This window comes from Callospermophilus lateralis, chromosome 9 (assembly GCF_048772815.1).
Source record: "Callospermophilus lateralis isolate mCalLat2 chromosome 9, mCalLat2.hap1, whole genome shotgun sequence".
Taxonomy (NCBI): Eukaryota; Metazoa; Chordata; class Mammalia; order Rodentia; family Sciuridae; genus Callospermophilus; species Callospermophilus lateralis.
The window spans coordinates 58899837-58913453 of NC_135313.1; the positions used below are offsets into that span (position 1 = coordinate 58899837).

Genomic DNA, 13617 nt, shown 5'->3' on the forward strand with positions numbered 1-13617 from the left:
TAAAACTAATTTAACAAGTAAAAATCCATTAAGTAATTCATGTTACCAGAATTAAAGAAAAAAATCATATAATGATTTATGAATCATAAAATAATCATATAATGATCTCAACAAAGAAAAACATTAGTCAGAATGCAATACTCATTCGTGACAAAAACTTATCAAATTAGGAAAAGAAGGAAATTTCCTTAGTCTGACAACATACATTAAAACACCTACAGCTAGATGGGTATGGTCACTTGTAATCTTAGCTACTTGGGAGGCTGAAGCAGGAGAATCACTAGTTTGATGCCAGCCTGAGCAACTTAGCAAGACCCTTTCAAAATAAATTTTTAAAAAGTCTGTGGATGTAGCTCAGTAGTAGAACATTTGCCTATTATTCACAAGGCCCCGAGTTTCATCTCTTGCATCAAGACAAGAACAGAACAGAAAAGATCCTAAAGATAATACCAAACTTAATTGTGAAAAGTTCAATATTTTCCTATTTAAACTGAGAATAAGGCAAAAAAGTCTGCTCTACCACTTCCATTTGGCATTAAAATAGAAGTCCTGTACCATATAATCAGATTTTAAACATGAAAACTAAGACATATGGACAGAAAAAAAAAAAAAAGGTAAAATTGCCTTTGTTAATAGATAATAGGATTGCTTACTGAGCGTCTCACTAAATTGCTGAGGCTGGCCTTGAACTTGCTATCCTACTGCTTCAGCCTCTGGTTTCATTGGGAATAAAGGCATATACCACTATCACACTACTATTATATATATAATATATATATATAAAAAAATCATATGATCATCTCAATAGATGTTTAATGGGGTTGAAGAACACAAAGAATTGCACAAACTGACATTATGTGAATGTAAGTTCAAGTACACACGAAACAATTGAAAGAAATTTTAAAAATATATTATATTCCAAAGCATCAAAAAGCTAAAGACATAGATTTACTCATATATATTTAACAAAACATGTGAGATTGAAAACATTTGCAGATTATAGAGATATGTCACGTTCATGGATTAGAAGGCTCAAAATAACAAAGACAACAATTTTCTCCACATTCATTTATAGATTTCAGTGTAATCTCAATTAACCCAGAAATTTTTGAATAGAAATTAACAGAATGATTCCAAAACATACATGGAAATAAAGTAAAAAATAATCAAAACAATCTTGGAAAAAGAACAAAAGATGGAGTACTCACACTATCAAGATTAAATATAAACTTACACTAATTAAGACATTATGATATTGGCAGAATACACAAATAAATCAATGGATGAGAATAGAAGCCAGATGTAGGGCTATACTTATAAGGTCAATTTATTTTTGTCAAAGCACTGAAGCATTCACACAAATTATACTGGTATAAATGACTATATACATAGAAGAACAAACTTTGATTCCCTTCCTTATATTGTACATGAAAAGTAACATGAGATGTATCATACACCTAATTGTAAATAGTTAAAACTACAAAGCTTTCAGAAGAAAACAAGGGATATCATCATGATCTCCTTGGGGTAGGCAAACATTTTAGGCAAGAACCAAAGAACACTAATATAAGTTTTAAGAATAAATTGGGGAAAAAGAAATTGAATTTCATCAATACTGAAAGCTTTTGCTTATTAAGACACTGTTTAGAATATGAATAGGCAAGCCACATACCCACTTAGGGGAAAATATGAACAAAATACATTATCTACACAAAGGACTCATGTTCAGAATAAACAATAACTACAACTCAACAATAAAAAGATAAACAGCCCAAATAAAAAATGGGAAAAAATTTCAACAAGTCACAGAAGCAGGTACACAAATGCTCAATAACCACATGAAAAAGAAAATATACCACTATATACCCACTGAACGCCTAAAATTTTAAAAACTGACAACATAAAATGTTGGTGAGGAGTCAGGCATAGTGGCACACTCCTGTAATCCCAGCAGCTCGGGAAGCTGAGGCAGGAGGATTGTGAGCTCAAAGTCAGCCTGAGAAAAAGCAAGGCACTAAGCAACTCAGTGAGACTCTGTCTCTAAATAAAATCCAAAAAAGGGCTGGGGATGTGGCTCAGTGGTCAAGTGCCCCTGAGTTCAATCCCCAGTATCCACCCCCAAAAAAACTACACTGAGATTCCACCTCACTCCAAATAGAATGGCAGTCATCAAGAACACAAATAATAGCTGGTGCAGTCGCACATGCCTATACTGTAATCCCAGTGGCTTGGGAAGCTGAAGCAGGAGGATCCTGAGTTCAGCAACTTAGTGAGGCACTAAGCAACTCAGTGAGACCCTGTCTCTAAATAAAATACAAAAAAAAAAAGGGGAAGGGGGCTGGGGATGTGACTCAGTGGTTAAGTGCCCTTTAGGTCAATCCCTGGTACCTCCCCCCACCAAAAAAAGAATACAAATAACAATAAATTTAAAATGCTGGTGAAGATATGGGGAAGAAGGAACACTTATACACTGTCAGTAGGATTATAAATTAGTATAACCACTATGAAAATCAGTACAGAGATTACTCAAAATACTAGGAATGGAACCACTATATGACCCAGGTGTACCACTCCTTAGTATTTATCCTGAAGAATTAAAGTCAGCACAGTTTAGTGATACATGAATACCCATGAAAAGCCAAATTACAAAACCAGCCTATGTATTTGTCAACAGATGAATGGATAAAGAAATGTGATATAAACACCACGGAGTTTTATCCAGTCATAAAAAACAAAAATGTCATTTGCAGAAAAATAGATGGAATGTAAGGGCAGTATGTGGATTTTTTTTCCCTTTCATATCTGGAAGCAGAAAAAAAGGGAAAAAAGGAGAGAAGGAAATCTCATAAAAATAGAAAGGGGACTACAGGGAGGAGAAAAGAGAGATGTAAGAAAATAAAATTGATCAGATTATATTGTATGCATGTACAAATATGTAACAAATCCCATTATTACATATAATTATAATGCATTTGTTAAAAAAAAAAGATTAGAAAATAGAAATTGGTGATGCAAAATAATCTTTAATTATCAGATTTTAAAATGGTCAAAAACACAGTAAAAAAACCAGAAATGTTGGAAAGGATGTGGAGAAACTAGAACTTTTGTGCACTGTTTTTAGGAACATAAAATGGTGTGGTAGCAGTGGAAAACAATACGGCAGTTCCACTAAGAATTAAAAATAGAATTACCTTGAGACTACAGATGTAGCTCAGTGGTAAAGTGTGTAGTTAGCATAAATGAAGCCCTAGGTTCAATCCCAGCACCCTCCCCCCAAGTTACCAGCAATACAACTTCTGGGTATATCCAAAATTACCCAAAGCAGGGTCTTGCAGAAATATTTTTTTAACCTATTTTCATTATTGCATTATTCACAATAGACAAGAAGTGGAAGCAACCCAACATCTATCAACAGATGAGTAGATAAATAAAATATGGTATATGCATAAAATGGAATATTATTCACCCTTAAAAAGAAAGGAAATCCTGTCACATGCCAAAACATGAATGAGCCTTGAGAACATAATGCTAAGTGAAATAAGTCACAAAAAAGCAAATACCTTTCACTTATATGAGGTATTGCAAAGAGTTAAACTCCAGAAATGAAAATAAAATGGTGATTGCCAGCTCTAGAGAGGAAGCAATAGAGAGTTTTTTTTTTTTACAGGTACAGAATTTCAGTTTTGCAAGATGAAAAGTTCTGGAGATCCACAGCACAACGGTGTAAAAATACTTAACATCACTGACCTGTACACTTGAAAATGGTAAAGATCAAAAACCTGTCACTGCTGGGCACAGTGGTGCACACCTGTAATCCCAGTGGCTCAGGAGGCTGAGATAAGAGGATTGCTGGGCAACTCATTGAGACTCAACAGGGTTGGGGATGTGGCTCAGGGGCCGAGTGGCCCTGGGTTCAATCTCTGGTACCCCCCACACCCAAAGAAACAAAACCTGTCACCAAGTGATGCAAGCCTGTAGTCCCAGCTACAGGATGCTGAGATAGAAGGGTCCCATGAGCCCAGGAGTTTCAGGGAAGCCTAGGCAATATAGCAAAACCCTATCTTAAACAACAACAAACAAAATGGTAAATATGGTAAATTTTATGTTTTTTACCACAATTTAAAACATCAGTTGAGGTGGGGTAACACAGTAAATCCATAGAATACATATACATGACCAAAAAGAAAAGCTATTCCATTTCATTGCAAATTAAAACAAGAAACTATTTTTCACCCACTAGCAAGATAAGGGTTTTGGTTTTTTGCTTTAAATAATATGCAATGTTGACCAGGAAATAGGTAAAAGGGTAATTTCAAAAAATGATGGTGCAAGAATAGGTAATTTTTTAGAACGCAATTTGGAAATCGCTACTAAAATACAATATGTTCATATCCCCTTCATCTAACACTGTGGTTCTCAAAAGAGGGACACCTTTATTCACTGTCCCTAGGGGGTGTTTGGTAATAGCTGATGATATTTTTGGTTGCTAAAACCATAGGGAAGGGGCTGGGGATGTGGCTCAAGCGGTAGCGCGCTCGCCTGGCATGTGTGTGGCCCGGGTTCGATCCTCAGCACCACATACAAACAAAGATGTTGTGTCTGCCAAGAACTGAAAAATATTAAAAAATTCCCTCTCTCTTTAAAAAAAAAAAACAAACAAAAAACCATAGGGAAGTGTTAAAGGCATCCAGTTAGTAGAGACCAGGAATATTATGTTAAACAACATACAATGCATAGGACAGTTCCCTACAACAAAAAAATTATATAACCCCAAATGTCAGGAATGCTGGAGTTGAGAAACTCTGCCCTAACATTTCAATTTCTAGTCATACATTATATCAAACAATCACAGAAATGGATGAAGGATATAAATGGATATTTGTTATAAAGTTATTTTTAATAGTAAAAGAGAAGCAAACCACAAATGTCAGGAGGAAATACTTAAAATAAGCAATTTATGATACCACCATACTGTATTACATAATTTAAGATATAATAGTGAATAATATTTAAGACACTGTTAAGCTACATTAAAAAGTCTATACAAGAGAATCCTGGTTTCAGAAAAAATAAATTAAAATATGTGCACACAAAAAATCTAGATCAGGGCTGGGGTTGTGGCTCAGTGGCAGAGCGCTTGCTTAGCACATGTAAGGAACTGGGTTCAATTCTCAAAAATATAGGTCCACTGACAACTAAATATTAAAAAAAAATCTAGTATTTTCTCTGTAGTTAGGGTTCAGGAAATGTTAACCTCTGTCATCTTTATACTTGTTATATTTGCACTGTTTTCAGCAACTGGCATCTACTGAGTATTTTCTATACATCAAGTTGTTTAAGCAGTTTATTTGTACTTAACATTTAGTCTTCACAACTACGAAATTCTATTAATTCCATTTTATAGATGAGGAAACAGAGACATAAAAAGTAACAGAAATGTTTCATGGTCATATTTTTTCACTTAAGTGTACAATTTTAGTAAGTTGAGTTGTGCCACAATCTACTTTTAAAACATTTCTATCATCCCCAAAAGGAACTTCATGCCTATCTGCAGTTCTCTGTTCCTACCTCCAGCAACAGGCAACCATTAATCTACTTTCTATCTCTACAAATCTGTCTTTTTCAAACACTGCATACAAATGGAATTATATAATATGACTGTTTTTGTCTAACTACTTTCACTTAGCATGACTTTGAGGTTCATTCACGTTGTGATAGGCTATCTGCACATCATTCCTTTTATTGTCAAATAGTATTTCATCATATAAATACATCATATTTTACCAGCTAATGTATATCTGGACTGTTATCATTTGTTGGCTGTTGTAAACAATGCTTCTATGAATTTTTTTTTTTAAGATAGAGAGAGGAAAGAGAGAGAGGAGAGGGAGAGGTAGAGAGAGAGAGAGAGAGAGAGAGAGAGAATTTTTTTAATATTTATTTTTGGTTTTTGGCAGACACAACATCTTTGTTTGCATGTGGTGCTGAGGATCGAACCCAGGCCGCATGCATGCCAGGTGAGCGCGCTACCGCTTGAGCCACATCCCCAGCCTATGAATGTTTTCACATACAAGCCTTTCATGTATTTCATTTCTCTTAGGTAGATGCTTACAAGTAAAACTGAGTCATATAGTTAATTTTTTAAGAAAAAGTGCCAAACTTCTTTCTAAAAATGACATTGTTTCATATTCCTACCAGCAATAGATGAGTTTTTCTCCATATCTTCATCAATACTTGTTATTATCTACTAATTATTTTTAAGACTCTGAGACCTGCCAGGCACAGTGACACCTGCCTGTAATCCTAGCAACTGAAGTAGGAGGCTCAGGTAGGAGATCCTAAGTTTGAGGCCAGTCTCAGCAACTTAGCAAGATGCTTTCTCTGCAACCATCAAAAAAAAAAAAAAAAAAAGCCTGGGGATGTGGCTCAGAGGTAAAGCACCCTTGAGGTTGAATCCCCAGCACCCCCCCCCAAAAAAGAGTCCATATAAACCTGTGACTTTTTGTCAGATCTTTCCCATATTTTAAACTTTCTCCCTCAAACATTTCCACTCTATGACATAAATCAAGCCTGCATAAAATCTGGCTGTATTCAATAAATGCAGAAAACTATAAATTTACACAAATAACTATTCTTACATAAAATTCTACTTCAAATTTTAAAAGAAATCATATATGCATACATATTATGTAAATGATATTACTTAGAAATGGCAGACATACCTAATTTTAGTTCAATTGCTGTATTGGTGTTACATTTATACTCTGCCAGCTTCTTCTCCACTGCACTCTTGTATTCTACCAAAAACTTCTCCATAGCACCAAATCCTAAGAGAAAAGAGATTTTAAAGGTTTGGTTACAAGTGATTTAAATAATCAAATCTGGGGCTGGGGTTTTGGCTCAGTGATAGAATGCTCGCCTAGCACATGTAAGGCACTAGGTTCGATCCTCAGCACCACATAAAAATGAAATAAAGATATTAAAAAATAATAATAATCAAATCTACAAGTAGGAGTCTCATTAGAAGTCGGAAAAGGCAACTGGCATGGTAAAACACACCTATAATCCCAGCAATCTGGGAGGTGAGGCAGAAGGCCAGCTTGGGCAACTTAGCAAGACCTTGTTTGAAAATAAATTTTATAAAAGGTTTGCGATAGGGGTTGGGATTGTAGCTCAGTGATAGAGTGCTTGCCAATATCATGTGTGAGGCACTGGGTTCAATCGTTGGCACCACATTAAAAAAAAAATGAATAAAATAAAATTTAAAAAATTTCTTTAAAAGGGTTGTGATAAAACACTTACCTGGCATGTGCAAGAACCTGGGTTCAATCCCCAATACAAACAAACAAATAAATAAATGTCATTCTCCATATAGTCCTCAAAAAAAGTGGGGGGGGGGAATACTGAACATGAATGCCTCATTACAAAACAGAAAGGAAAAAAAAAGTTTTGAAGTAGAGGCTTTATGAAGTAGGCATGCTTTATGTGAGTAAACCTGAAAATTAGCCCACATTTCCAAACATTTAATATTAATATAATTTACCTAAAAGTATTTATACATAAATAGCCTTTATAAAAGGAAATGTAGAGCTAGGTTGTAGCTCAGTGGTACAGTACATGCTTAGCATGCACAAGGCCCTGGGTTCACTTCCCAGTGGCATCCCCCCAACCCCCTCCAAAATATAATGCTAAAGGATGTAACTGCTTCCATTATCATATATAAGAAACAAAATGAGAATGTCCTTTGATAATTATGATAGTATTTCATTATTTCATTTCTAACTATTCAAATTCTACAGAGTGCTGAAAATTAACTGTAAAAAAAACTGATAATGCATGGGTTACCTCAAGAAAGATATACAAATAACTGGTATTGTGGTTACCTCTGGAGTAACAGAAGAATAGGGATGAGTAAGAAGAGGAAAAAATCTTTTTGGGGGGCGGGCGGGGGCATTTTACCCAAGATTGAACCTAAGGGCACTTAACCCCTGAAATCACATTCCCCAATCCTCTTTATTTTTTATTTTGAGACAGGGTCTCCCTAAGTTGCTTAAGGCCTCACCTGCAAAGCTGTTGAGGCAGGCATTGAACTTGCAATCCCCCTGCCTCGTAGTGGAGCAGGAATGGAGAAGTGGCTAAGTGGTTAAGTGTCCCTGGGTTCAATCCCAAGTACCAAAAAACTATACAGAAAGCCTCCAGAGTCGCTGAGATTACTAGGCATGGGCCACCATGCCTGGCAAAATCTTTCCATTTTATGGGGGAAAAAAAATGTACCGTATGTGTATAAAGTAATAAACTGTGGGCTACTAGAAAAACCAAATGATTTTACTATATAGTGGTTACCCATTAATATACATACAACACTGGAAGAAATCATTATTAAGAGAAACTTTCAGGTAAATATGAAGATAAATTTCCTGACAAAATGACCATAAAAATTACTAAAATTGAAGGAGGAAAAAGTGTGGTGATACAGACTGTTAAAACACAGCTACTAGAGAGACTGAGGCATGAGGAGGATCACTTGGGCCCATAAATTAAAGATCTGCCTGAGCAACACAGAGCACATCTAAAAAAAATAAATAAATAAAGTCATGAGCAGAAATAAATATGGAGGACATGATGTGTCAGAAACTTTAAATGTAGTTAAAACATACACAGAAAATGGAAAGACACCAGGCTTGGTGGCATACCGATGTGGTGGCACGTCCCAGCAGCTTTGAGAGGCTGAAACAGGAGGATTCCAAGTTCAAAGCCAGCCTTAGCGGCACAGCAACTTAGCAAGACTGTCTCACCTTGTGAAATCATATATTAGCTTAATGTCCACAATTCTATAAATTGGTACATCATCAACTCCATTTTATATTCAAAAACTCAGGCTTATTAAAAGACTTAGTTGAAAAGCATCCAACTACTACCGCGGTGGAGCTGAAATTTGAATTTTGATGTAATTCTTAGAAATATGTACACCTTACGCAGGTACATACAATGTACTCCAAGATCCTACAGTGTGTATCTGATAGAACAGTCCCTCCTTCAATATCTCTAGAGCTCATGCTATAGCTTCAAAAGATATGTAATTGGAAAAAAAAAAAGAGAGAGAGAATATATTCACACCAAAACAGCATGAGTACAAGTATATAGTAACAGTAATTATAAATTAAAAGTCGTAAGCTGGAGAGAGAGCTAAGTGGAAGGAACACAAGAACACAATCCTACTCTAAAAGGGAAATTTAAATGAAAGAAGAGTATAAGAACAACGTTCTTTCAAAAGGATATTCAAATACGATCCTAGGAATACTAAAGTGTAAGAGACTAAGGAAACAATTACGAAGTCACTCAGGGTACAAGCGAGTGCCCCGGAGCAGGGCGAGGCAGTAAAGAGCTAGTTCGGAAGTTGACTGTAGCAGAAGGTGGACACAAACCTGGAAGAGAATTTGCGCATTAAAATCAGCTGGCGGGAATAGGACCAGATGTAATAGAGCTGAGCTAGCAGTGGGCAAAAGTAACAGGAAGAGAAACAAGCCCCAAAGCATCTGGCACTGTACAAGTCTAAGTCGCTACGCTGTTCCCCAGCCTCTTTGGCCCTCTGCAGGGACCAGGTTGCTCACAGAAGGCGCAGAACCCCCATCAGTAGGGGGCGGAGGGGCTGACCGCGGCCAACAAGAAGATAGGCTCAGAGTTCTGTGCTTCCCGGACAAAGCAGACCTTCTGGAACCCTAGCTAGAACCCAAAAGTTCCAGGCGGGCACTGTCACCGCCGTATTGGCGTTCTTTGCCAAATCTGCCTGTCTCCTCCCCTTGGTAAACTTTTCCCGGGAACTTACCCGCCATTTCCGAGCTGCGAGCACCCGCGGCTGAGGAAGGACGAATCAACCCGCGCGCTCCCGGAGCGGAAATGACCGCACGGTCTGACGAATTTCCCCCGCCCATCCCCAGCGTGACGCAAACCAATGAAAAGGAAGAGTTTTGAGGCGCGCGGTGGCAGAAGCTCCTCAAGAGGCGGAGCTAACGCCGCGGAGAGTGCGCGCTCAGTTGCCTAGCCACCGCGAGTTCGTTCTGCGACTCTGCAGGCCTAAAGTGGAGGAGGCCTCGGAAGGGATCTTCGTGTTTAGGTGCTCGCGGGATTGTGGAGAGTTTCTTTAGGGTTACTGTGAATAATGAGGCACCTTAAGGCTGTTTCTCATACCGAGCCCCCATGGGTTCTGGAGACTGAAAAACGCTGCTTGGCCGGAACTGTAGATACAGACACCTGAGCCCCAGTTTTACCTAGGTAAAATGTAGGACTTTGACTTAAGAAGAAATTTTCACTTACTATTACATGTACTTTTGCTGAAAATATTATTTTCCTTTTTAATTTTTTTTTTTTTTTTCGGTATTGGGTATTAAACACAGGTGCTCTACCACAGAACAACATCCCCAACTCTGACAGGGTCTCTGTAAGCTACCCAAACTGGCTTCAAACTTTCGACCCTTTTCTCTCAGGGTCTCCTGTAGCTGGGACTACAGGAAGCAAATACTTTAACATGTATTTTTTGTTTTGGTTTGGTTTTTGGTGCTGGTAATCCAATGAGGGGCCTTCCACGTGGCTGTATAAACACTCTACCACTCCCTCCTTTAGTGCTTTTAACAGCATATATTATGGTATTTAAACACTCAGTTTTCTTGCAACCATTTGCATGCGAGGCAAGCACTCAAGCACTCTACCAACTGAGCTATGTCCCCAGCCCCTCAAGCAGCCTGTTTTAGTCTTAAATGTCTAGACATCCTTGAGACTGGAACTACAAACATCATAGGACGCTAAGTTTGGTTACAGGTTTCATTAGTATTTAGTAGCTGTTGAAACTTTCCCCCAGAGGATAAGCCACTATTTTAATTATCCACAAACGTTCCCATAATATTGTCTATACACTAGAATCCTTCTCTGGACAAATATTTGTCAACTAGTATTATCACGATGCATGCTAGATCTAAAATGGATCCTTGGGATGATTCTAAAACTAATTACCAGAAAAGGTAAATTGCTCAAATTCACCCTCAGTATACAAGTTACACAAGAGCCCATTTCTCAGGTACTTAGAGATGGTCTTTCTTTTCTTTTTTTCAGTTGTTGGTAGATCTTTATTTTATTTATATATGGTGCTGAGAATCAAACCCAGGGCATCACACATGCCAGGCAAGTGCACTACCCTTGAGCCACAGCCCCTTAGAGATGGTCTTTCTGAAGATAAAAATGAGAAGACTCAGAACTCCTGGATCCTTTTCTTATTAAAGCCTTAATTAGGGTTCAGGATGTAGTTGCATGGTGAGTGCTTGCCCACCATGCTCAAGACCCTAGATTCAATCTCCAACACAGCAAAATGAATAAATAAAGCCTTAATTATGCATTAGCCATTGTAGTCATAATATTAAGACAAAACTGAAATCAATGCTACTAATGACATTATGGATCAAAAAAGGAGAACAATTCTTTTAAATTTTTTTTTCAAAATGTCAAGACTCATTTCTTTCCAAAAATCATTTTATCTTTAGATTAGTCAATAGATGATCAGCAATTATGATTCTTTCAAGAAAGAAATCAAGAGGAAGTTATGTTTTAAATACAGCAAATCTGAAATAGATAAGTAGTCCTGAGGCATTTGGTTAATTATAGGGAAGAAATATGATAAACATTGAGGCAGTGTAACTATATCGATATTTAATATGATCTGAATGTCCGAATGCAGAATTGAGACTACAAACTTTTTTTGGTACCAGGGATTGAACCCAGGAGTGCTTAGCCACTGAGTCACATCCCAGCCCTTTATTTTTTATTTTGAGACAGGGTCTCACCAGGTTGCTTACAGTGGCAGTCAATTGCTGATGCTGGCCTTAAACCTGCAATCTTCCTTTCTCAGCCTCCCCAGCCACTGGGATTACAGATGTGTGCCACCACACCTGGCTGAGACTACAATTTTAAAATCATCCTTGTCTTAGACCTTTTCACACATATTTTTTAAAATATCACAGAATATATGTTTAAATACAGTTTAACCAAAAGATAAAAGAATGGCTTCTTTCAGAAAAATAATATAAAATTGCCAAAAAGGAAAAACATTCCCCTTATTTGTAGAGATGTTTCCCTTTTAAAAAAAATAGTTATATATGAACACAATATCTTTATTTTGTTAATTTATTTTTATGTGGTCTGAGGATTGAACCCAGTGCCTCACTTGTGAGGAGCAAGTGCTCTGCCACTGAGCCACAACCCCAGCCGATGTTTCCCTTTTAATTCATGTTTTACCATGTTCTAAAAGGTACTTAAGAAAGTGACTGTTAAACTGTAGAATAAATTCCCATAAGAGTCATGCTGTTCTGGAATATGGGGGAAAGTTAGCATAGTTGTCTGGAAAGTTCAGTAACCTATTACTTCCACTACTTCATGATTGACCTTGTTTCATCCATTAAGTAGAGTTAATATTTTCCCAGTCACCATAACGCATTGTTGTGAAATTAAATGGAATAATATTTATAAAAAGCTTTGTAGACTCTAACATTTTATGTAAATACGAAGTGATAACATGATAACATTTAGTCTAGTACAGAAAATCTGGAAAAGGCTTTTTTTTTTTTTCAAGAGAAAAAATACTAATTACACTGTTAGGAATGACTAGTAACCATTTATTTGGTACAAGCTCAAGTGCAGATGGACTAGGAAATTTTACCATCGTCTTGAAACCTTCCAGAAGGAATTTTTTTTTTTTTACTTTGTATAAAAAATATGGTCACCAGAAAATAGACATAGGAAATCTTAACAAATAACAATAGCTAGCTACATGTAGTTCATAGTTATTGTATTCATTTTTTAGCTCACAGTGGTAATGAGAGTAGCATTATGAGTTTCCATCCTCAATTATGCAGAAGCCCCTATCCAGCTAGATGACTTCTAAATGGAATATAGGAATGAAAATTAAAATAGATCAGCACATATGAAAATCATCATATAAAAGATAACTTAAATACACACAAATTATCAGCAATTTGAGTATTCTACTTTTAAACTACTCATAGATGTATACATGCTAGTAGTACTTTTTTTTTTAATATTTATTTTTTAGTTTTCAGCAGACACAACATCTTTGTATGTGGTGCTGAGGATCGAACCCAGGCCGCACGCATGCCAGGCGAGTGCGCTACCACTTGAGCCACATCCCCAGCCCTACTAGTACTTTTTTTTGTCGGTGGAGGCAGGATTTGCTAGAGTTTCAACCCAGGGTCTCATACATGCAGGCAAAGCACTATATCACTGAGCCACATCTCTAGCTCTATGCTAATTTTTTGAGAAACAATTTAGCAGTTTTAACAAATTTTTATAAGCCAAATTTTAAACTTTTATATATTCTTTGAGGTAATTTCACTTGTAAGTATTTGTACTACAAAACTACTTGCACATCCAGCATTACACTTGTAATCCTGGTTAGTTAGGAGACTGAGGCAGGAGAATCCCAAAATCAAGGGCTGCCTGGGCAATATAGCAAGACGCTGTCCCAAAATAAAAAATGAGCCAGTCATGGTGGCGCCCACTTATAATCCCAGCAACCAAAGAGGCTAAGATACTAGGATTTTAAGTTAAAGACCA

The 13617-nt window shown here is 36.9% G+C and overlaps 1 protein-coding gene across 2 annotated transcripts in view; it reads right to left on the reverse strand.

The window, feature by feature from the left end:
- Positions 1-9890, reverse strand: part of Hat1 (histone acetyltransferase 1) — a 46952-nt gene extending 37062 nt beyond the window's left edge. Inside the window, exons 1-2 of one of the 2 annotated variants that reach the window (XM_076866117.1) lie at positions 9827-9890; positions 6723-6827 (exon numbers count right to left, since the gene is read on the reverse strand). In XM_076866117.1, the coding sequence (XP_076722232.1) occupies positions 6723-6827; positions 9827-9833 (112 nt within the window). In that variant the 5' untranslated portion in view covers positions 9834-9890. Of the gene's footprint in view, positions 1-6722; positions 6828-8693; positions 8703-9826 lie in introns of those variants that run through there. The other variant, XM_076866118.1, reaches the window with a different exon arrangement.
- Positions 9891-13617: the final 3727 nt, after the last annotated feature.